We start from the raw sequence: 24,928 nt of genomic DNA on the forward strand, positions 1-24,928 counted from the left end.
GATAAAGGCAGTTTAATAGGTAAAGCAAAAGCCACACACGCAAGCAAAGCAAAACAAGGAATTCATTCACTACTTCCCATGGGCAGGCAGGTGTTCAGCCATCTCCAGGAAAGCAGGGCTCCATCACGCGTAACAGTTACTTGGGAAGAGAAACGCCATCACTCCAAACGTTCCCCCCTTCCTTCTTCTTCCCCCAGCTTTATATACTGAGCATGACGTCACATGGTATGGAATATCCCTTTGGCCAGTTTCGGTCAGCTGTCCTGGCTGTGCCCCCTCCCAGCTTCTTGTGCACCTCCAGCCTGCTCAGTCAGTAGAGCATGGGAAGCTGAAAAGTCCTTGACTAGTGTAAACACTACCTAGCAACAACTAAAACATCGGTGTGTTATCAACATTGTTCTCACCCTAAATCCAAAACACAGCACTGTACCAGCTACTAGGAAGGAAATTAACTCTATCCCTGCTGAAACCAGGACACTTGGCTAGGCAGCAAGCTTGTCGCCAGTCGTGCCTCTTCCTCAGAGCACATTCCTTTGGGACCCTGGGTTGGTATGGCCACCTGCATAACCCATGCCCCAGCATGCCAAGGAAGGAATTTCTTGGTTATATCAGACACTGGGAACTGCTGGGGATGGTGCGGCTCACCTCTGCAAGGTGTTCCAGAAGCGCCGGATGACTGTAGTGCGGTACAGACTGGTGATAGGCTTCCTCATGGTGCAACTGATGTCATGCAAGATGTCATAGCTTCCTTCCATCGTCACCTCTACCCATGTGCTGCGCTTTGACGGGTCCAGGGGCCAGGGTGTCACAGCTAAGTACTCTATCCTCATGTTATGCTTCCAAAGCAGCACTAGTTTCACCTCCAGCTGAGACCCACCTGCACGGGAGCAGAGGAGTAAGTTCAAGTGCCTGTTTCGTACACGTTTGAGCTTTATCTCTGACCAGGGACTCCAGAGTACTGTGAGGTTGTTCGATCACTATGAGGAGGACAAAGTAATCTAACAACTGTTTGCTCTAGCTGAAGTCATTCTCTCTCCTCCCCAACAGAGGGAGGCTTTGCTTACACAGTAGCATTTGGTGAACAGTTCTTTAAATGTACATGTAGTATCTACACTAGAGAAGGCAACTGAAACTCAGAGGAGGTGCTGACATTTGCAATGGGCTCTCTTCGTCACAGCCTCATCTTTGTTTCCAAGAAAACTGTTGCTTTGCACAGTTGTGCAGGGCCTTTAAGCTACAAAGTTTTCTCACCTGCACTCTGCAGAGTTAATCTATCCCATTGCAGAAACATGGACATTTGGACATGATGATAAATAACACGATCATAAACAATGTGGAAGGTAAGGCCCGATTCTTGAATTAAACTCCATGTTCTTCCTGCACAGACAGTATTTCATGCAATCTAGAACTTCAAGCATCAAAAGCTTCTCACCATGTTTACCCTCCTCTCCTCCCAAAGTTAAGAAGTTAAGAATAAATATTCACCCATTCTTCAAACTGTACATTTTTACCTTTTTCTTTAAGCGGACCATTGCATCTCTAGCAAGATTAACACAAACACCTGACAGCAAGCCTCACTGAGCCAGAAGAGCAGAAAACTGTCACACTCCTGCTGACTGTGCATGTGTATTTGTACCGAAACAACCCAGGGAAACACATGACTTTCTATAACAGTGCCACGCTGCTGTTTCAACTGCTCAATCATCTATTCTGATGTCCAGCGTGCTCTATAGTTTGCCGGACTTGCAGCATTTGTGAGATAAGTGATTGGATGTGCTGGAAACCGTCTGAACAGGTCACCAGCCTGGATCCTATGCTTCCTGCAGAGTTGCATTTGCTGCTGTCATAGGCACATCATGCCATCCCCATCACAGGCTGATTACACTCCATTTTAAAGCCATCTTGCTTTTTGCTTCCATTGTCCCTGCTCAGAGGCTCCCTCAGTGTACTCTTCCCCTGTCAATGTTTAGAAGAAACCTTCCAGAGTACATGCCAAATTCATGCTAGGTTGTTCTTTTGATTAAATTATTTTTATTCTAAGCAGCTTCATTTCCATAACATTGACAAGGAGTCTGCACTAGGGGAAGAAATCCTTACCCAGTTTCAGCTGTTACTGCACAGGTTAAACCAAGCCATGGTCATCAGCCTATGACAGAATATCCATTCCCCTTAACAGTCCCAGACCTTTCTACACCTCAAGAATTCATCTTCCCTGAACAAAGATGATCAAAGGTGTATACTATATTTCACCTGTATTTCATCTGAGGGGTTACTAGGATTTTATCTCAGGTCACTAATGTTTTCCACAATGGGTGCTTTGCGTTACTATAAATGCATTTGCCAGGGTTGTACCATCTGTTGCTTCCATATGAAGATTGTCTAGTTTATCAGAGAGGCTAAACAAGAATTTATAAAATTGTCTCTTTCCATTTCATGCTGTCACCTCATTCTTATTGCTTTAGTGCTCATCCACTGCTTTCTGCACAATATTTTGGTTCTCATAACAAAGCCTTTCTACTTCATCAACAGCAAACATGATAAATAAATTCCTACATTTTTTGCCTAGATCATTAATGAAAATATTTCCTACTTCCACCTGTTTCCATTAGTCATCCTGGCTTCAATCCTACAATCCAACACAAGCAGAACTAAAAACACAGGCAAAATATTTGCTTAGTTTGAAGTCATACCTAGATGAATCTTTAGTTTGTTCTTACTGCAAAACAATCTGTTTCTGATTCTTGACTTTACAGCTAACAAAAGTTTTTGCTGCTTTGATTTCTTTCATAAAGTCCAGCTCTGGTTTTTAGAAAACTCACTTTGTTTTCCCAATTCCTGACACTGAGAACAGCCATTCTCACTGGCCAGCTCGTGCCCAGCCATTTTTGGTGCTGGACTGATTCAGAGAGGAAGATGAGGTTTTGAAAAATGTCCTCCAGGCTCTCCTCAACACACAGCAACACAAAATGGTGAGAATTTTTTTTCGTTACAGAGGGCAATCCTCTGACATTGTCCCAGAAAGAAACAGGAGAGGAGATGAGCTCCATTACACGCCATGGCCCCACGGCTTCTCAGACACAGCTTCTCTCCTTTCCATACTTTCCAATCCTCCTCCTTTCGCAAGCACTTCTGCATTCCTAACTAACCACAGTAGCCTTCTAAATGCCTAAATATCTAAAATCAAATAGTGAGGGTAACCAGAGCACTTATAAATATCACAAACCTCTCCAGGCAACTCTGAGCACAAAGCTAGCTATTTATTCTATTTTGCCTTTGGCAAAGTGAAGCAGAAAAGCGACAGTGTCAAAGTCCACAACTGCACTCTTTTGTCTTGCTTCACAGCCAGCTGGCTCCTTAACAGCCTTTAGTTTGCAAGTTTTGGCAAAAGCTTTTGGCATCCAGGTTAATTAACTGTTCTTTGTTATACACGTCTCTACAGAATGGCCCAGAGACTCCTGATTAGCCAAACATGCTTTTCCTTAGCAGAGGCAGTGCTGAATGTCTAAATGTCTTGATCTTTTGTAAATTCTAGTTTAAGATGTTAGTGCAACAATTTTTCTGATCACAGCCAGCAACTCCCCAGAGCATTTAACCTTTCCAAAGTATAAGTAACATTATCTGCTACTATTCTGAAGGCTCGCATAGAAATACACACTGTATTTTTGATAGCTCAGACATTTCATTTTTAAATTCCTTCTAAAAAAACTTCATCAAAACACACAGAAAGTATTTCTGGCTCAGGGAGGCCCTGAGCTGCAAAGAGCTAGAGAGTGTTCAAAGGAAAGAAAAAAGGAAAGGAGAAAGGAGTTATCATGTACGTTTACCCTATTCTTACTCCTTCCTGTGCACCTGCCCATAGCTATTCACCACAGAAGGTAACTCTGATCCAGTGCAGCTGCTCTTCTGCTCTCTGCTCTTGTGAAAACAGAAGACCAATCCATTTAGCGTTCCAAGGGCTAAAAGGCATCAGGAAGATACCTAGAGGAAAGTGCAGGGAGCATGGTGAACATGTGGTGATATTTCTGATACATTCCTCCGGAGTCCAGGAATTTGCTGTTTTGCGATATCCTGAGCCAGAGGTTGTAGCTACACCTTTGTGCAAAAAGGTACAACGTGAACTTGTCTGATCGCTTTTTGAATGATTCACACCTGCTATCTCTTCCAGCATTTCTATATAGCACTTCACAGTCACCAAAGGCACTTCACCATTGCTGCCAGATTAAAGAAAGGCACTCTCTCCGGCGCTGTCCAAGCTGTAAGTGAACTGGCGCACAGAAGGATAAAAGACACAATACTGAGCACAGCTTGGACAGAAACTGACTTGTCAGACTGCTTCATAGATATTCCTAGACAAGGAGAGTGCAATGGACCTAATCTGCCTGGATTTAAGGGAAGTATCTCATGCCACCCCTACAGGAGATTAGTGAAAGCAATCTGCAGACATTACTAGAAGAGCTGTCTCAATGGGAACCCTTAGCAGATTCTTACTTTTAATAGAAAACTCCTGAAACAAGAAATTAGGGATCCTCCTGGAAGACCAACTTTAGAAATTGTCCCACCTAATATAATTGTTAGCAACCTTCCCAAAAAAAGCTTGTTTAGATCCATTCAGTTTGTAAGAAGCATCAAGCCAAAAGAACTGCAATTCCCAGTCATCACGCTGGAATAGTGAGATGAACTGAGTGAGATGAACTTAAGAGTGCTATTATGTGAAGAATAGCACATTGAGGGACTACTAAACAAAAACCAATAAAACACCCCTAAGGACTCATCAGCTGGAAGCAAAAGGTGCGTGAAAGACACAGGGATTTCTGCACTAACAATGCAATGCAATCATGGAGAAAGCTCATGTGATTCCTGGTCTATCAGATACGGTATTTTACTTCAGAAGCAGGGAAGTATTGTGTTACTGAACAAGGCACCGATAAAACCACATTTACAACACTCTTGTCAACTGTTTCAAGAAATATGAGACCAAACTGTGAAAAGCGAACAACTGAAGGGGGAAGAAAAAAAAAGTGCTATTAAGATGAATAAACAGAACAGAGAGCCTGCCCTTACAAAAGGAGGCTGAAACATTGGCTTGCTTAACCTGCCAAAAGGAAGGTTACAAGGAGAAAGGCATTGTTCTTAAATACGTTTGTGCAATGCCAGAGAAGGAGGATAAGCTTAATTAAGGATAATAAAGTCACACAGGTCTAATTTGGTCTGAGTGAGTTCAGAAAGGAAGCTAGAGAAGGAGCAATTAAGCTCTGGGACAATCTTCCAAGCAGAGCAGTGGCATAAGATATTACATGGTTTTAAGGCAGACCATGTAAATTCATAGCAAACATCATATGGCAAGTTTGGAATGATTTTGGAGTTACATCACAGACCAATTTTCTGATATAAAACATATTCTGTGTACTAATATCCCAAAAAGAATAGTGAAGACACTGGACCACCATGTGTTGTACACGTTTACATTGCGTTTTAAGAATCCCGGGCTTTCTGCCGGTCATTGTGACAGTCAAGAATAATTTCTTCTCTTGCTTGCAATTCATAACTTGCATTTGGATTTTTTAATCTCCCCTTCAGTTAAAGCACTACCACTAGTCACAGCTGGAGATGGAAAGTTAGGTAGGGTTTACTGACACTCCTTGGGATACTCAAACCCCTCAAGGTCCCTAGTCAGCAGCTAGTTCTCACACTCCAGGTGCCATAACCTCTAGCGAGTCAGATGAGAGAACAGGACCACTGGATGGTTTTATGTTCTTCTAGTATTTGTCATGGTCCTGACTGATCTTGCATTTTCACTTAACAATATCCTTGTTTCCCCCAATTTCTTCCTTTGGAAGACTGCAGTTTGGAGGCATGAAATCTGTTGTACCAAAGGGCTCAACTTTGTGTTAGTATTTTGGAGTGCATCTAGCAAAGGACTAGAAAGGGATGAAAAAAGGAGAAATATAGAAGAAATCCCAGAAAACTGCAAAACCCCAAGTTCTGTCACTAGTTTCCCTGCAATTGTGGGGACTCATTTCCAAGATACAGAGGATCACAGTCTGTCTGTCGCTCCTCAGGCACTTACAGCCACAGAGGATGAGCCTGGCAAGTGCACAACTGCACAATACTGGACAGTCCTGCGTCAGGCAAGTATTCACAAAAACAAAGTTTGGAGAAAATGGCTCCTTCCTCCACAATACCAGCCACACTGCTGAGATGGCAGACCCTGCACTTTCCTCTCAACAGTTGACAACAGAGTCCTATCCGAGCCTCCAGCCCCCAACGCAGCACAGTCACCTTTCGTGATGTTGACCTCACGGATGCTGTAGCCCTCACGCAGCCGGACTGAGACAACGCTCACGAGGTCAGCATGCACCTCCTTCTCAGTGTGCTTCTTCCTCCTCATCGCCAGAGCAGGGTTGCTGCTTGCAGACACCAGGTGCTCATTGAACAGTCTGTGCTGGGACACTATAAACGGCAGAGATAGGGTTTGTGAGGGAGCAACTCCCCTGCTCCTCATCCTACAGCAACAGCTCTCCCAAAGTGCTTTACAGAAGCTGCCAGGAACACTCGCTGGCCTGAAGAACAGTACATCCTTCAGGCACCACTTACACCCACTCCTGACTCTGCAACGCAGCAAGCAGGTCCATTAGCATGGCCAAGAGGCCTGGGAGAGGGGCAGGGTGGGGTGCCAGGCCCTGCTTCCTCTGGGACAGCCTTTGTGACAAGGCACGCATTAGAGTTACACATTTCGCCTAGACAGACAGAAACTGCACAGCTGTTGCAACAGTCGCACAGCAAGCTTTTGGGCTTTACCCCTTTCCCTGGAAAACCTTGAATTCCCAGGTGCTTTCTAAAAGGTATCAGGATGTGGAAGCCTTGAGTTTAAACCACTAACACCTGATCTTTCTAAGATTCAACATTTCCAAGTCCCAGTCCAGCTCTCTTCAAACTTGTCACTGTATGCGGCTTCTGCTGCCAAGTTACAGAAAGAGCAGATGGCACCAGCATTATCGCCAGGGCATGAAAGGGAATTTCCATGTTTTACTGATAACTAATCTCTCCTAGCATACTCTCAGTCACAAACATTCACAAATTAAGAACAACCAAGAGAAGCATTTGGGACAGTTCTAAGGGGTCTAGTTTTTCAATCCAAACTGCCATCTGCAAGCCCGATTAGGACAAGCTCTCCAGAATGTCCCAATCTGCGAGCCAGCCAGTGTGCAGGAAAGGTCAGACGAGGGCTTCTCACCCCTTCCAAGTTCCAACACAGCAGGCCTTACTGCAGTTTGCTGAGTGAAGTCCACAGAAAGGGGAATGGTGCAAAATGGGACATGAATTTTCCCTGATCCACCCAATTCCTGGAACCAGGGAGTCACAGATGAGACTGCATGGCTCAATAGTGCCCAGAGCCTACAGGAGGCATGGCCCGGAGGGGACAAGGGAGAGTATCAGCATAACGAAGCCTGGGGGAGTCACCCCAAAGAGGTGTGCTGTAAGACATCCATCTGCTGGAAGGAGGACATGCACATTCCTCACCGCAGTAGTATTCTGGATTCAGGGACTCCCCAGTACGCAGAAAGGAGTATAGCAGAAATGCCTTGTGATACACATTCAGATCCAGGCTCAGGGGATCCAGCTCAGGGCATGTGGAGAGGTAAGCACCAAAAGTGGCCATGGCGATGAATTTCATCAGTTCCACATTGGGAACGTGGCCAAAGCTGCAATCGTACGAGTAGACACCGCCCACCTACGGGATGGATAAAGAAGATACCCGAGAGAGTACAGCAGTGCTGAGGACAAGGCAGAGGACCGGTAAAGGCCTCAGACAGGCAGAGAAGTCCCCTCTTCCCCTCTGGAGGTGAACGCCACCGACAGCAACCCACCTTCCTCCCTCTGGCAGGCAGCAGCCCCCACACTCCCTGCTAGCAGCAGACATACCTGTACAAAGGAGCAGGCCACTGTGCCACTGCGGAGCTGGTTGAGTAAAGTCTCGCACACAGCCACATCAGGGACGCTAGTCACACCATCCGTAATTATTATTATACCTGTAAACAAGGCAGTATCTTAGTGCATCTTCCATCTCAACCAGCTACCGCTCTCCCAGTATATCCACCAGAGATAAAATTTAGGCAGGGCAAAAGTAGAAAGGAAAATCCTGAGGTTGGTTTAGAGCTTCCAAGGAGTTCTGGAGCTGGCAAACTTCCCGACAAGGTACAGCAAAGCACTCAGGCAGGGCACAACTCTGCACACCCTGGGTTGTCCCGAGCAACAGTCACAGCTGTGCTTCCTCACAAACTCCCTAACATTGACACATGGCACGTGGCGCAGTGTTGTTCTCCCCATTCCCACCACCACAATTTGCCCACAGAGTGCAGAGCAAAAGCTGCTGTTGAAATTTCATCCCTAACAGAAGGGTCCATGCACCAGCCCTTACAAAATTAATAGCCTAAGGCAGGAGGAATACAACCCTTTGCAAACAACTGGGCAAACCTTAACCCACAGGACGAAGCCAACCTGCGCTGGAGTTGGAAGGCAGCAGCTGCAGTGCTAGAATTCCCTGCCGGACCATGCTGACGAGGCCAACATCGGCAGTGACAACAGACACGCTGGGCTTCCTCCCAGATGGCTCCTGCACGTCACCAGGGCTCTCTTGGCTCAGGGGTGACAAATCCACCTGGAAAAGTAAATAAAACCCACAAGGCCCCATGAGGCAGACTTCAGCCTAGCTCTAGTTCTCACTCTCCCAAACAGACTTCAGTCTAGGAGCCCCATGGTACCACAGCCCTGGAGCACTTCAGCAGACTCCACTTCTAGCTTTAATTTCCAGGTGTTCTCAAAGTCCTGGTCACTTGGGCCCCTTAGAACAGCTGGGCAAGGCTGCTCAAGGGCGGAGGAAGGGGACAACATGCTCAGAGCTTTATTATAAGCTGATTTCTCACAGAAGGGGAAAGATGAGACACTTGGGTGTCACTAAAGCTCCTCGGCAGAGCAAAGCAGTTCCCGATTAAAGAGATGGTGAATACCTCTTTTTTCCTTATCATTTAGTAGACACTGCAGCTATTCAGCATCTACTCAAGTAAAGCCCAGAAACGCTGGAGAGGCAGAGACAGCTATGTCTCACTTATGAAGCACTGCAGCAGAGGGGGTAAGGAGCCTCATAAGGACAAAGTCTAGCGCCTATACATTTAACTCTGTTCAAACAGCACTCGTTATGCAGTGCTGATATAAGCAAATGCAGGTAGGCTTCTCCTGCATCTTCTATGAAAAATATCCCCCAGGCAAAGCCTGAAATTTGTATAATTACGCTGGTGAGGAACCTACTGCGTTCATAGTCCCCTCATCTCCAGAAGGCTCTGACAGTTCAACCCTGCAATAAACTATTGCTTCACTTTTACTGCTAATACAGAGAATGGGCAAGACCCTCCCCTGCAAAGCTACAGATGACTGGAGCTGGGAAAAGAAAACTAGAACTAACTAAACTTGTGTTCTGCACAAATGGGAGCAGCCTGCGGCTGTGAGCAAAAAACCTGACTATCCATCACTTTAATTTGCCAGATGCCTTAAATTCAGACACTTGTTGACAGTGACACAGCTAATGCAACTTCAAAAGTAAAAAAAGTTTCAGTCCCTGCCCTTCCCCTGGGGCCTCCCACCTCCACCCCACAGCCTGTGGCAGGACTCGCCAGTCCCTCTGGCCTACAAGTGCGTCTCTTTCCCCCATTTGCATGGAAGAAGTTACAGGGTAGTTTACAGTGAGAGAAATACTGCAGCAAGCAGGAATGCATACAAAGCACTGCAAAAACACCAGCTGGACACACTGGGAAAGGTATTTACTTCCTGCAATCTTCCTTCTGTTCCAGGACTGACAGTCTTAGCATTCAAAGATATAAATTTCAGCTAGAATATGAGATTTGAAACACTTCAGATATGCAACTGCAATAGATCCCCAGTGGCCTCTTGCTCAACTGATTTTGAGACTTTTTCTTTTTTCTTTTTGCCCAAACTCTAATAACTAATGCTAAATAAGGACTAAATAACCTCAGCCAGGCCAATAATGCCTTTGACTGCAAGAAGGGTGCCCATAGATACAATTGTAACTGCCACGTGAACATGGCAGTATCACAATGTAACCTTCACATTCTTCATTTCCAAGATCAGGAGAGATGATCTTGATGAGAAATCCATAGACATTCTGACTCCCTACAGAGTCTCACTTTTAATTTCATCCTAAGCTGTATTTTATAGTGGTATCATTAACTTGCTGATACCTGTATCCGTGGCTACAAAACAGCGTCTGCCACAGATTTCAAGGAGTATTAGAAACTGCACTGGCTGTTTATTCAGTTTCATGGTCAGTTTCTGTGGTAACAAGGAAGTATTTTCATTCAAGAAATGTAACAAGGGCCAAGGGAATATTCACAGCTATTTATAGATTAATGATAAGGGCATAATCACCTCTCCCACCATCTCCTTCAGAGAGAAAGCACATCCTACAGTTTGTCCCATGATGTACAAGAAGTCAGGCTGCTTTATTGCACAATAATCTTGGGGAAGGTAACCATTCTCATCAGTCCTTCTAAACACTTACTGGTTCTGCTTTCCTCAGTGTTCATGTCTCATTACTGGATCCCACAAAGTTACCTTACAAACTCCTCAGCTGTTCCTTCTCCACACCTATGCTGCTGTTCCTCTCGCCACCCCACCCCAGAGGGGCCTCAGAGTGCAAATCTCCAGGGAGCCAAGAGACCCCAGCCACCTCTGCCCTCCTTACCTGCGGTTTGGGTTCATACTGTTGCTGGAGCATCTCTGCCACTTTGTTCTCAAAGGCACATAGCTGTGTGTAAACTTGGTGCAGAAAGGCCTCTCGCTTCGTCTCATCCAGCTGACAGCCCTGGAACAGTACCTGGCCCAAGGACACACACGTCAGTCATCAAGCTAAGGTTTTATAGTACCAGCCCCCAAAATGATACACAGGAAGAGAGTTCAAGTTCAGACACGTCCCTGACAAAGTACAGGTACAGCACAGGCCTCTTCTCACTATTCCTGCTCAGAGCCAACTGCCTGTGAGCAGCGGTGTCTCGTGGCATCTGCAGTGCACTCCGCAGCAAATGCTCACGACTCTTTGGGAAATCTCCTTCTTGAGCAAGAAATTCCTACTTCATTTGCCTTCTTCCAGGATAAGCAGTTGTCAGGAGAAAGCGATGTGGGATCCTTGTTAGAAGCCATTAACTCTGGTCTGACGTTTCTAAGGAAGGCCTGTTCGTTCTAATCTAACTCACCTATAGACTGATCCAATTATCTTCCAGTAAGTGGCTGGATAAAGGAACAGCAAATTGAAATAAAGAAAAGAAAAAATTAGACTGGACATTACAAAAGAGGCTGAGTGATGTGACAGAGTGAGCCCGGCACCACAGAAACTCCCCAAGCTGACAGGCATGACACTTGCATTTACAGATGCCACCATTGTACTGGCAACCTCTGTCCACAACCAGGAGGCAAAGAAGATACATCGTGTAGACAAAGAACCCAACAGACAGGTGGGACGCTGCATGTTATCCACATTCCCTCAACCTCAGATGGGCAAGACGTCATGGTGACATAGGAAAAGTAAATGATGACAATATAGACAGGCTTTCCCAGATGAGTGAAACACATATATGACTCTTCCTCCATAAAAGGAATATAAAGCTTATCCAGTGGTACCCAGAGATGACAGTTCCTGGCCTCATACAATAAACAGGTCTTTAGAGAGATCCAAAGAAAAATGTAGCAACTTCAGAGTGCTCAATTTAGTGTAAATAGGGGAGATACTGAGGCAAAGCATGATGGTGTCTGCAGGATAGCTGGACAAGATGACACACATCATTGGCAAATGGAGAAATTCCTGCTACGCTTACTTCGGTAGGACCCAAGAACGGACCAAAGCGAGGGCCACGCTCTTCAAGCACTATACAGACCATTAAAGGCTGCAGCCTTGCAGAAGGCTTGGGCAGAGGTGGGCTGGGGAGAGAGAGGGAGGGAACAAGCGTAGACTAACAGGCTTCTCCTGTTACTACCCGCTTTCCCTGGTATTAGCAAAGGGATGAAATACACCATCAGAAATGTGAAAATAACGTGAAAATACTGTGAGGTGGAAGGGATCAAGGATAAACTTCAAAAACCACACTGGCACCGTAAACCAGACTTCAATTTATTAAACAGACCGGCCCCGGCTCAAGTAAAGTCTCATTGATAATCTCAGTACCGGGGCTGGCTGCTCTCTCCAGCAAGGAGAAACATATTCATACCAGTGCAAAAAAAGAGCAAGGTTTGTAGGAAGAGGCAATTATCTTTGAATAAACCACTGCTGCACAGTTGGAGCAGGCAGACAAGCTTTTGGGCACACCAGCTCTTCTTGAATGCTTCAAGCTAATTATAACAGGCCAAAAAGAATTAGTCAACAGAAATAAAAAAAAAAAAAACCCAACACAACAAAACAACAACAAGCAGCACACATTCGACATGAGGGAAATACTCCCTGTGGCCCAACTCTGAGACCGTGCCTGTGGGCGGCGTTCTCTGCTGCGCCCTGCTCCCCCGGGAGAAACCTCCGCTTCCTGCCCAGAAAGGAGAAGTTGCTCACATACACTTCCCCACCGCACCAGGCTGCACATTTTAATGAGACAAGTCTGCAGCATCACAGATAACAGAGCCCAGCTACCACGTGCCCCTGCTTTCCTCTGTGTTCACAGGAAGCCCATACAGCAACCTGCTCACACGCTGAGCTGTGCCAAGGGAGAGGCTGAACTTTACCTGATGGGACTGCAGGCCAATGATGGAGGAATACGCCTGGATGGTGACAAAGATCTCTGGCTGGTAGATAATGTCTGAACCAGGGATACGAAAGGGTCTTAACAATCCCACCAAGCATCGGGAAAGGGCGTGAAACACTTCATCAAAAATTATCTCCCCTGTTGAGTCATCCTGCAGCAACAGAGAAAGGGAACAGCTTTTTCATCTTCTAGGACTTTCAGTCTCATCGCTGGTTGCCCCACCACGCCGAGCCAACAGCAAACATCGTTCTGCAACAGCAGCTGGATTAAAATGACAGTTCCCTGTAAATTTAAGTCACACACTGAGCATTCAGCAGAGAAACAGGATCTGCCATCAAACTGCCTAGCTAGGAGCACTGCATGCCTCCCTCCCGGGAAAAGCAAGTCTTCTCCAAAAGTTAAGACTAACACAGAGAGGAATAAGCCTTCTCAGCACATAGAAACGGGTCCAGCCTCTTAACACAGAACGCCCCAAAGAGGCAGTTTCTGCACTTACCACAATCCCCGTGGAAGGGCTCAGATCAAGTTCAATCACAAATCGGTACTGGCGGGCCAGGAAGGTGACCCGCGTAGAGGGCACAAGGAGATAGGGCCTGGGCTGGACGGGCTCGTCTGGCTGCCACCCGTTGGGCAGGATGCTGAGAACATCAAGTTCATTTTCTGACTTTACCTACAGGAACAAGTAAATGGTACGTGAGAGAACGTCAAGCCAAGCCAAAGGAAGAATCAGAGAAAGGAACTGGGTTAAAATCTTCTGCAGCGTCCAGCTGCTCACCAGTGGCGCAGAGCCAGCTTCCCACACCAGGCCGTGATGACACCACCCAGCCCTGGGCACCAACTCACCAGCTCCGGCTCAGGCACTGCCCAGATGACCTGATGGAGTCGGCTGAGGACCCAGGCGAGGCGCACGTTGCGGGAGATACGATAGTCTTTCTTCATCAGGAGGAAGACGTGCCCTGCCTCCTCCACCTGCGGCGGGAACGCAGCGGCCCAGGTCACCCCAGGGCTCGGCGGGCACCCCAGGAGGGCACCCCGGCCAGCACCGCGCCCTGCCGCTCACCCCCAGGCTGCTTCGGCCCCGCACCCCTCGCCTTCCCTCGCAGGCCAGGCCAGCCCCGCTGCTCCCCACCGCGGCCCTGTCCCCCGCACCGCGGCTGCCCCTCGCCTCGCTCCTGCCCCCGGCTCCCCGATTCCCCCCTCCCCAGCTCAGCCCTACCCCCGGCCCGGCCCCGGCTCCCCCGGGCCGGTCCCACCTCCGAGTCGGGCCTCTCGGCGGCCGCCATGTCCGCCGCGGCCCCGCCCCGCGCCCTCTGACCTCCGCCCTCGCGCCCGCCCGGCCCCGCCCCCCGCGGCGCGCGGCTGACCCGGAAGCGCCGCTCTCCCGTGGCAACGGGGCGGCGCCGCCATGCAGGTGAGGGGCGCCGGGGCCGGGCCGGGGCTCAGCGCGGCTGCGGCCCGTCCGGGGGCAGCGGGCCGGGGGCCGGGCGGGGAGGCGCTGCAGGCCCGCCCGGGCCGCTGCCGGGGCCTTGCCGCGGGCGGGCGGGAGGCAGGCAGGCAGGCAGGCAGGCCGGCCGGCCGGCCAGTGTGGCCTGCGGGGCCGGGCCCCGCGTTTCGGTGCCTCCTGCCACGGACGCCCCGAGCTCCACGGGGTTCGGCCTGAGTCGGTGGCCAGCGCCGCTGCCGCCTTTAGCCGGGCCCTGGCGGGATTCCCCCGCCGGCTGCGGCGGTGATTCCTGCCCGTCCTCGGCCCGTTTGCTCCCCAGGGGTCAAACCCACTCCGGGCTGAAGCAGCCTGGGTGGGAGACTAAGCTCGCCCTCGAGCAGCTGGTGCAACGCTTTCCTGTGGAACAACCTCCTCCTGCTGCACGGCTGTAGGGTGAGCGTGTGTGCGGCTATGTGAGTGCACCTCTCCCTCCCGGCCCTTGCTGCAGCCCTCGATAAGAGTCGTCACGCCAAAGGTCCGCCCACCCAGCAGCCTGGCTTTGCCGCGAGCCAAAAAGCCGATGACCAAAGGAAGTTGTGAGAGCAAAATAAGCTACTGATGTCATTCTGTATAAACTATTGCTAGCACGTGCCTGGTGTTTAATAGCCTTGAATGAATTTTCATTGAAGGAGGAAGGATCTAGTTACTTTTTGAAGTGCTGTGAATTTTCAGCATCCATAATGTCCAATGGAAAAGAGTTGCAGAGGTTAATGACAGGTTCACGGGCTGTAAAGATACACCTCCTTTGGTTTGTTTGAATCCGTTACCTGCTGGCTTCTTGCAAGTCTCCCGGTTGTCCTGCCAGAAAAGAAAGTGAAAATGGATTGTCCTGCAATTCCTCGTCTATAGGGTTTGTTATATTGTATCTCCTCGTTTCAGCCACTTGCACGTACCAGCCTCTTTTCTGTTTTTAACTGCTGCATCTATGGAACTGATGAATATTCTTAATCATCCTTGTTGCCTTTATTTGTACATATTCCTACTATATCCCTTTTCAGTTGGAGGGACAAGAGTGACACAAAATATTCGAGATGCAAATGAGGCATGCATTTATACGATGACATAATGATGCTTAGTTTTCTGTTGCTTTCCTGATAAATCCTATTGTTGCTTTTACTTCCTTGACTGCTTCTTGAGCCTTGGGCAGATGTTTTAATGGGTTACCCTCAGATAATCCTGAGATCTTGTTTCTGAGTGATAAGGTTATCAGCTCAGAGAATGTCATTATGTATGGAAAGTCAGGATTATTTGGGGTTTTTTTTTCCCCCTTTGTTTTGCCACATGTGTTGCTTTCCATTTACCTACTCTGAATTTTGCCTTTACCACTCAGTTGCTCCGTATCAGGAGGTCCTTCAGCAACCCCTCCCATAAGCCCTATCTTTACTACCTCAGGGCATTTAGTATTGCTAACAAACTCCCTAAAGCAGGGGTTGACTATAGCATACGCCTGCAAGAGGCACAGCATTCCTTGGAAACACCAGTCGGTCTTATTGCATGCATGCTCTGCAGTGCTTACATCTGCTTCCAGCTCTTAATGGCTTTGGAGAGAGCCTACAAAAGAAGGAGGCTTGGAGTATGCTGCTGCCGCAAGAGCAACGCATGTGCAATGGGATTTCATTCATCCTCTTGAGGGCTTCTTGGATAAGCACAGGCAACAGGCCAGGTGAATTGTCATGGGTACATATGCCTGGCACCCCTGCAGTAAAACACTGGCTACCAGCCCAACTTGTAATACAGGCATTAGTTAATCTCCTTGCACAAACACAGTGCACACAAACAGTTGTAGACTCATTTCTTAATTGCACAGGAACTGACTAGTCCCATCATAAGATGGAGGAGAGTGCTTTTATCTTGAGGTGGAACACCCAGCAATCCACTCCGTGAATCCACTCCATGGACTGGGGATCAAATTTTAACAAAGTTGGCTCAGCCGTTTCTTCTAAGGTGGTGAAGTGAAGTGAAGTCTGATCAGTGATTAGTAAAAAAAGCCTTTCTCTTGTCAGACTATAAATAAAATAGAATCATTTTGTGTTCTCGTGAACATGGAAGATACCTGTTAATCTCCAGTGAAGCTCACACTGGTCCAGTGTATTTAAAGAGAACAACAACAAACCCAATAGCAAGCGTGCCAACAGCCTGAGTCACTCCTGATCGGCATTGCCTTTCTATTATTTGATTGCTTTGTCCCACCCTCTTCATGGATTATTACTGTACAGTTCTCGACTTACATGAGCAGTTCATTAGGGCTGGGACTTTAATTATATTTTGCACAATACTGTAGTATGAATAAGTTAGAATAGATAAGATTCTAGAGGGTTTTTGCAAGAGTCAGGGATATGCCTTGGTGTCTTTGGCAACAGATCCCCTGTCCTGACACTTTGTCTGTCGCCATCCTCCCTCACCCGGGGATGTCAGTGGAAAAGGTTATTTAAACAACGTAATCCAGAGCAAAAGGCAGGAGGTGACGTCTGTGTGTGTCGGTATGTGCAGTCTCTGTCACGGCAGGGCCTCCCGCAGTCGGTAAGGCACAAGTAGAATAGGAGCTGTCAGTTTCTTTAGCAGCTGGAAGTGGCACTTGGGCAGGAAGAAAGTAAAGAATGAGGTGAAGGGCAGAAACAGGAGTCTTTAGGCCATGGACCTGATACTCACTTTGCAAAGGGCTGTTTTGGATGAAGACATCACTGTGCCCTCATCTGCTGTCAGAAAAGGTTGAGGGAATGCTAATCTACTTTGAGCTGGGTTAGCTTAAATGGCTCACAAAGGTGGCATGAGCTAACTTTGATGACTTTGCCTGATGTGGTAAAAAGTGGATGTAAGTGATAATGTCTTCACTACACTCGTCTAGATCTTTAAGAGGACAGCTAGCCAAGGGTTTGTCTCAGGCACAAGTCTCTTGCTTAAGTGTTCCGACCCAAGGGGAAGGGGTCAGTGTGTAACCATAGGATTTTTGTCTCCAGAGTCTCTGTTTGCTTTCCCTGAAAAGGAGGTTCTCTGTAAGAGAGATTGGACTATGGATGCATGTGGGAGGATCCACAACACCTTGGGAAGGTGTAAAGCTTTGTCCTCATCCCTTGTCTTTCTTGCCTTTTTTTAGCGAGAGGAGAAGCAGCTGGAGCTGACCCTGGAGGCGCTCATCAGTCAGGTGGCTGACCTGAAGAACTCCTTGGTCAGTTTTATCTACAAGCTGGAGAACGAGTACGACCGACTCACATGGTAAGGTGTCTCACAGAGCTGGGGGCACTGTCGATCACTGCTGAAGCTGTTCCAGACTCGGCTCAAAGGACCACAAAGTATAATTAAAAACCATTAGCCTATTGTCAGTAGGTTTAAATTTGCTTTTCACATTTCTGCTGGAGGAACCACTACACATCTTCCACCAGAAAACCGGTTGAAATCCATTGGTTTCATGCTGTGTAGTAATAGAGTCACGCTAAGACCTTTTAATCTATACACTTTATGAGAACTAGATTTGCACCCGCAGAGACTGGAAGCTTCTCAGACAAAGTATCTTAGAGACCCACATACACTATAAAATGAGCAATGGTTCTTTCTGCATTTCTTGACCTTTCTGGCTTTTTCTGGCTCTGGTATAAACTCAGCTCTTGTGTTTTGCTGGTTCTGCATGTTTTACCAGACAGTTTGAGAGACTTGCAAGGTGGCATTCTCTTCCTGATGGAGCATAAAGATGTTATAGCTACAGTTTAATAAACTATACAGTATCTTAGAGAGCGCCTGCCACTGCAGCAAAGCTTCAGAGGCAGTTAGCGTTTATGTTGCAGAAGGCAGGAGAGGTGATGAATCCCCCAGAGAGAGCAAGCTGAAGGGGACCTCCTTGACAAGGTTATCAGTTATTTTGCTTCATTATTAGTCTGGCTAGCCAAGCTATAAATATTGTCTCTCCTGGCTGTACTGCTTAGGAGTTAAATTGTTTCTCAGACCTTGCTCTAGAATTGCACTGGGAGAGTTAGTGATAAGGGAAGCATTGCTTCTGTGTATGGTACTGAAATCCCAAACAACTGCCACTTCCAGTGGTACTGCTTGTAATGTCCCTGAGCTATTTGCAGCATTTGAGCTATCTGCGGTAGGGACTGGGATTTGTCCACACCTGCACATTCAGCCCTAGGTTTTACTGCTTACTGTCTGGGGTAGACTGATTTGAGGATTAATAGTGTTATTTCCTCAATTCTCAGCCATTTGAGTGACGAAGAGATAAAAGCCATCTGTGGCATCCTTTTCCATGTTCTGTCCTCTTTATTTGCTTTCCCAGGCCTTCAGTTTTGGACAGCTTTGCATTGCTCTCAGGGCAGCTGAACACCTTGAATAAAGTGCTAAAGCATGAGAAGACCCCACTATTGCGAAACCAGGTTATCATACCCCTAGTGCTGTCTCCAGACCGCGATGAGGAGATCATGGTGAGAAACTTCCCTCTGAGTGTTGACCCTGGAGTATCAGCAAGTGCTTGTGTATCTGCTCCAGCTTGCCATTCCTTGTGCTTGGCATTCCTCAGCTCTGGGTGCAGAGAAAGAAAAGGTGATGAGTAGTTCTGCCTGGGAGCTGCTTTGCTGGGGGGCTTTCACCTACAAACACTTGCACTGGATACACTTTACAGGAGGTGTTCCTGTTCATAAATATGTTATTTTCATGATGTTGGGGCTGAAAGAGATAGTGTCTTGTTGTGTAACTGGGAGGTCTCCTTGCAAGCTCCTGGTTTTCTCTGGTGTAGCTGTGCTGTTTCTGTCAGACATCTGCATCTAGATTTGCACTGTTTGTCATCTGACCAACGTGGGGTGTGTTACAGAACCTCCGGTGTGTGCTGGCAATGCTTATTCTCTGCTTGACTGAGAAAACATTTCAACTGATCATGGCCATGCTGGTGGGATTGCACTGCAGACCCCGTGGGTTGCTCTGACCTGTTTAGGGTGCCTGTTTAGGCACAGTGCAAATTCCTAGACAAATTGTTAAACTTCCTAATGCTCCCCAGATCAAGGTTTCACTACAGCATGCTACTAGCCTTGTTTGAGCACCGTGGCCAGTGCTCTGGTCTTGAGCTGTCTGAGTGCTGGGCTGGAGGAGGAGTCTCTGAGTGTGGCTTGTCCAACTATTGCAGCGGCAGACAGAGGGGCGTGTGCCGGTGTTCAGCCATGAGGTAGTGCCTGACCATCTTCGAACTAAGCCTGACCCCGAAGTGGAGGAGCAGGAGAAGCAGCTGATCACAGATGCAGCTCGAATTAGCCCTGATGTGGCACAGGTAGGTGAAGAACAGTTTGATACTTCTGCCTCTTAGTCCTAGGGCACAAGATGCCCTTTAACTCCCTTCCATCTGACAGTTTTCTTTTTTGCTGTGTCCTTTTCTGTCTGAGATTTCTCCAGCTAACCCGAGCTCAGGTCTGGTTTCCTCCACAGTTTCACAAACCAAGGGTATCCAGCCCGCTGGCTGTTCACAGGAGGTGCCATCAGACCAGTCAGAGAAAGGCGAAGGCTATCCCATCCCCACAGTGCCCTCCTGCATGCATTAGCACTGGGCTGTCTAGGCTCTGCTACCAATATGCTTATGTCTGGTTCCACAGACCCTGGGAAGAGAAAGCTTGTTCGTTTACCTTGCTGACTTGTACTGAGTTGGAGGTATCCTGGCGGTTTCTGACGGTTTTCATTTTGCAGAAACAGATCCAAAGTCTGAACAAAATGTGCTCAAATCTGCTGGAGAAAATCAGTAAGGAGGAGCGTGAATCTGAAAGTGGAGGTATGTCACTGAGGTGGAAGTGGGGTACAGGGTCCAAGCAGCAGGCTTGAGAGAGTAGTGGCAAAATAGGTGAATCAGAGAGCTTGAAGCATGGGAAATGCTGATGAGCAGCGTAGAAGAAAGCATTCCAGAAGATGCAAGATTGGCTGTCCTGGAGCCCCCTAATTTGAAAAGGGGTCCTGTGGGTGCGATGTGTCCTGCTTGTGTGACCTATGCATGGCAGGAAGGTCATTCCAACCCTTTGCCATATCCCCTTTCGAGGAGGTGCTAAGTATTTACCAAGAAAACATCCCAATCAACTTGGATTAATAAAAATAGCTGTGAAAATGCAGTGGCAGTGAATGGGAAACCCTTTAGCTATGTTCTGAATGAGTCCACAACATGTTTGTTGGCAGGCTTTTGTGTGACGTCGTCTAGATGATGGCTGCTTCAGACTCATGGTCAACCTTTTTCTGGTTCTGACTCTGATGCTGAACATCCTTATTTTATTGGTCTCTGCCATCAGCTATTCACTATTCCCGGGAGTGCTATGCACAGCTCTCAAAGGTAGTGGGTTTTTTTTTTGTCATCTTTGACACACACGTAGTGTAAGCAAGGACCCAAGCACAGGTTCTGTGTTTCGGGGATTAATAGTATAACTGGGCAGGCGTGTGGTAGAAAAACTTGCAGACACCATGCTGCTCATGAGCCTCCAAAAGGGAATGTTGCCATTGTTTATCTAAAACACAGTGCTTGTTACCTGCCATAGGATTCAGCATGGAAGAGCCTTTAGTGGGAACATTCTCACGGGCATGGAGGAGTCGGCTCCCTCTATCCTCCTTCCCTGAGCAGCGTATGCCCTGCTCTCAGTGGAGAAGCTCTTGGATCACCACTGTCCCTGGATTTTGCAGCTTCTTTGACCCTGCTGAAACTCTTGTAGGACAGCTTGTTAGAAGCTGATCTCTATTACATGCATCAAAATAGCAGAAAAGTAAATTCATGACCAGCTGTGCTACATTTTAGACTTGATTGCTAAAATGCTCCAAAATCACTTCTTTTTCTACAGGTTTACGACAGAACAAGCAGACTTTCAACCCTGCAGATACCAATGCGCTGGTGGCAGCTGTGGCCTTTGGGAAAGGACTGTCAAACCGGAGACCCCCTGGCTCTGGAGGATCTGTCCAGTCAGGTCAACCAGGAGCTGGTGGCATCATTGCAGGTGCTTCAGGCATGCAGCAGGTCCCAATGTCAGGTGCACCAGCTCAGCAGCAGCCAATGCTGGCAGGAGTGCAGATGGCACAAGCAGGACAGCCAGGTAAATAAGTTGCATATCTGAGAGCAATTGAAATGTAGGGAGCAAGACAGACAAATACAGATGTAGAGATTCTTCCCCAGTCACCTTTTAGGTATAACTGAGTAAGAGGTTCCTTTCTGGCCTTAATAACATGAGTCAGGTTGTAACAGTGGAGTAATACCTGCTTAAAACTGGCTCAGAGGTTGAAGTGGATCCCAGCCATCCAGCTTCAGCTTCTTAACTCACACTGCAGTACCATTTTAATAATAGACTTAGTGAACATAGGAATCAATATGGAGGGAGATCACAGTGTAGTTTTGCAGGGATCTATGCTGGGGGTTTTGCTGTCAAAATTAAGTTGTGGGTAGGCAATAAAGTAGAAAAGTTTGATGATAATGAGTTATTTAAGGTAAAAAAACCCAAAAGCTGTTTGTAAAGAGTCACAGAAGGATTTCATATACCAAGTGACTTCACTTAATAATAGTAGATTACATTTGTATTAAATATAAAGTGAAACACATAGGCATAGCAATTTGACTTTACATGTCCAGCACCTGGACTCTAGCCTAGTTACCTGTATTTGGGAAATAGATACATGATACAATAGTTCTGTAAAGACATTAATTGGATGTTCAGTTGGGGCAAAAATGCAAACCAAATGTTAGGAATTACTAGAAAAGGACCAGAGAAACAGAGGATATCATTAGGCTATTGTGTAAATCTATTGGGCGCCCACACCTGCAATATTATGTGCAGTTCTGATCTCTTCTCTGCTGCTGGGGATAGCTTTGGGGTAGGGAGAAGAAAGTATGGAAGCCTATAAAATCCCAAATGGTATACAGCAGGTGAATGGGGAATGATTGTTCACTGTTTCCCGTGATACAGAAGGATCGATGAAAGTGCACCAATGAAAGTATCAGCTTGTAGATTCAGAACAAAAGGGAGATACTTTTCTGAATACTAAATAATTACACCGTAGAGCACACTGCCAAGTGTGTGATAGGTAGATAAAGTTTATATGAGATGGAAAAGTAAGTAAGTAGGTAAGTTTCTGGATGAAAAATCAGTCAGCAGCTAATCCTGAAGGTACCGTCTCTGACTCAGGTCCCTGAGCCACAATATGTTAGAAGCTGAGGGGGTATTCTGCAGAGGTATCACTGCAGGCTTGCCCTGTTCTGATATTCCTCTTTACATGTCCTCTGCTGTCAGGAATGGGTTTGGCCTGGGGGACCTACAGGCCTAACCCTGTACTGTCATTCTTATGTTCATGTTAATTGAGATTTTGGATATCGGATATCCTAATGGGTGTTTTCTTGCCTGTATAATGACTGTTGTTTAGAAATGAACTTGAGCAACAATATTAATCCTAAGTTAATTATGTATTTATGTAAGAGTTAGAAAGTAATTTCCACTGTGATTTGGAAACAAAGAAGGCCCCTGTGATTTCTGGCTGCATACCCACAAACACTGTATCCAGGATGGGAAGGCAGTCGCTTCTGTACATCACGCAGAGCGCGCTGGTAACAAGAGCATTTCTCCAGCCTGTGTTACTGGGAAGTTCCTTCTTGATAAGAGCAGCTATACAGTGTTTCGCCAAAGGTCAGTCCCACTGTCCTGCTTTTGATAGCGCCCATAGCCAAGGCTGAAAGAGTGTAAGAACAAAGTATATCCTGACAGCAGTTGTTGTTTAGGGATTTTAAGCCAGAGTTTAGTTTGAGACCAGTGGGTATAGCAGCCATCAATTTCTGCAGTTCCTTTTTGAATTACAATTTTGACTGTATGGGTGAACCATACAGTCCTGTTCACTCTTCCTTTTGGAGTAACGTCTAACAGTATTTGTCTACTGATTGTTAGCACTGAAGTGATATCAGATTGCCTGCCAATTCATTGCAGGCAATGACCCGCTTTGATATGTTTGAGAAAGCTTAATAATCTTTATTCTTTTAGCCATTTGCTCATCAAATCTTTTCTTGTCCTGCTGCACTACAGTTTTAATTTTCAGAAGTTGTCCTTTTTTCCTGTTCTAATTTGAACACGCATTCCACTTTCTGAAGGAGTGTTCTTTGAATATCCCTCTGTGCTGCTCTTTAATCACTGTCTTTTTGTTTATTTTTCTGATCATCTTGGTTTTGTCTAGCACTGTACACTTATTGTAAGCTGCTAGTACGATGTCTTTGAACACACTCCCCTGTGTGATTGGTTACTCAGCAAAGAGTAATAATGCCCAAGAGGTGGATGTGGTTAAGGGAAATTAAGAGATCTGAGAGAGGCTTAGTAATTTAAATATACGCCCTGACTATAAATAATGCTACATGGAAGGGGATACAGGCTTTTGTGTTTGCCTCTCTGAAATGGAAGTGGAGATCAGTCTGGGTACTTCTGTAAGTGCTGCTGTCAGCAACTTCTGTGAGACTGAACAAGTCCCACACTCCTGTAGGAGCCTCCTGACAAAGAGAAAGGCTTGTTTAAGATGGAACAAGGGTAGAATCTGAGGGGATAGCAGGGGGACACGGGAATTGTCAAGGAGATTTCTTAATAGAGAATGATGCCAATTTGTAGAAGAGATTGATTGTGTTAGGTCAGAAGCTGGAAGATGCTGTAGCCGGTAAGCCTAGTGTGGTACCTGGAGTGGAACAGGAAAAGCCCAGACAGGGTTGTTGTGAGTCTTGCATGCTTCTGAGGAAATGTCCTCTCAGGTGGCCGATTTTGCACTGCTTTTTCTTTTTTTCTCTCTCCAGGAAAAATGCCGAGTGGCATAAAAACAAACATCAAATCTGCCTCAATGCATCCATATCAGAGATGAGCTGAGATGAACCAGACCCAGGGAACAGCAGTTACCAGCATTGTTCCTGCGGCAGCCACCACACCTGGATTCCTTCCAGGACTTCCAAGTCCCTTCACATATCCACACACCGTATCCAGGGAGATAGGGGTTATGAGGCCCTTCCCTGGGTTTTATTTAGTGCTGGGTGGCTTGTGTGGAGCTGCTAGTGGCCATGCCTCCTGGACACAAGTAATTCTCTGTTCAGTCAGAGCAGAGGACTTTTTGCTTCTGGTATTGATCCCATCTTCTTCAGGTCTGCCCTGGAGGACAGCTACCCTTTCCTGATACAGAACCTGAAGAGCTGCACGGAGCACTCTGCTCCTTGTTTCTGCTTGTTCACTCGGGATGTTCTTTCTTTACTCCCTCTTGTTGAATAAAGACCTTGTTATGCACGCTGTGAGACACTGGTGTCCATCTCTCGTGTCATAAGGACTCTCATTTCCCTTTGGGTAAGGCTACAGAGCAGCTCCAATCTAAAATACACAGAAAATGTTGGAGGCTGAGTGCTGGAGCTGCAGGCTTATGCGTAAAGAGCTGTTATAAAGTGAGTCAGCAGGGTACAAACATAAGCAGTAAACATCTTGTTCATTGTAAACCCATTATGACTATTCCCCAGAAAGCAAAACACTGGGAAAGACTATTACAAGGCCCACAGCAAGAAGGCAGCATTTGTATTCTGATGCTGCTGCAAATCCCAGCTGGATCTGATTTCACTTCCATAGTTCTCTGCTCCTGTGTTTCCTATGAAGTTTCTTAGCTACTTCAGGATTAATTCATCACTTCGGAGAGGTATTTCAATCTGCTCAGGACC

At 46.8% G+C, this 24,928-nt stretch overlaps 2 protein-coding genes across 7 annotated transcripts in view; one reads left to right on the forward strand and one right to left on the reverse strand.

Moving 5' to 3' along the window:
- The window catches only part of SZT2 (SZT2 subunit of KICSTOR complex), a 66,199-nt gene extending 52,097 nt beyond the window's left edge, over positions 1-14,102 (reverse strand). For all 6 annotated transcript variants that reach the window (XM_076340404.1, XM_076340399.1, XM_076340400.1 and 3 more), the window contains exons 1-10: positions 14,051-14,102; positions 13,641-13,766; positions 13,294-13,467; positions 12,778-12,948; positions 10,757-10,888; positions 8,500-8,659; positions 7,924-8,030; positions 7,522-7,732; positions 6,280-6,450; positions 646-877 (exon numbers count right to left, since the gene is read on the reverse strand). In XM_076340404.1, the coding sequence (XP_076196519.1) occupies positions 646-877; positions 6,280-6,450; positions 7,522-7,732; positions 7,924-8,030; positions 8,500-8,659; positions 10,757-10,888; positions 12,778-12,948; positions 13,294-13,467; positions 13,641-13,766; positions 14,051-14,080 (1,514 nt within the window). In that variant the 5' untranslated portion in view covers positions 14,081-14,102. The remainder of the gene's footprint in view (positions 1-645; positions 878-6,279; positions 6,451-7,521; positions 7,733-7,923; positions 8,031-8,499; positions 8,660-10,756; positions 10,889-12,777; positions 12,949-13,293; positions 13,468-13,640; positions 13,767-14,050) is intronic.
- A 66-nt stretch (positions 14,103-14,168) lies between these two features.
- Positions 14,169-24,513, forward strand: MED8 (mediator complex subunit 8). Its single transcript, XM_076340406.1, has 7 exons — positions 14,169-14,208; positions 17,375-17,493; positions 18,548-18,692; positions 19,388-19,528; positions 19,939-20,020; positions 21,066-21,314; positions 24,032-24,513. The coding sequence occupies exons 1-7, from the start codon at positions 14,203-14,205 to the stop codon at positions 24,094-24,096; spliced, it is 807 nt and encodes a 268-aa protein (XP_076196521.1). The 5' UTR covers positions 14,169-14,202; the 3' UTR covers positions 24,097-24,513.
- The last annotated feature ends 415 nt before the right edge of the window (positions 24,514-24,928 follow it).

This window comes from Aptenodytes patagonicus, chromosome 5, assembly GCF_965638725.1.
Source record: "Aptenodytes patagonicus chromosome 5, bAptPat1.pri.cur, whole genome shotgun sequence".
In the NCBI taxonomy this organism is placed as follows: domain Eukaryota; kingdom Metazoa; phylum Chordata; class Aves; order Sphenisciformes; family Spheniscidae; genus Aptenodytes; species Aptenodytes patagonicus.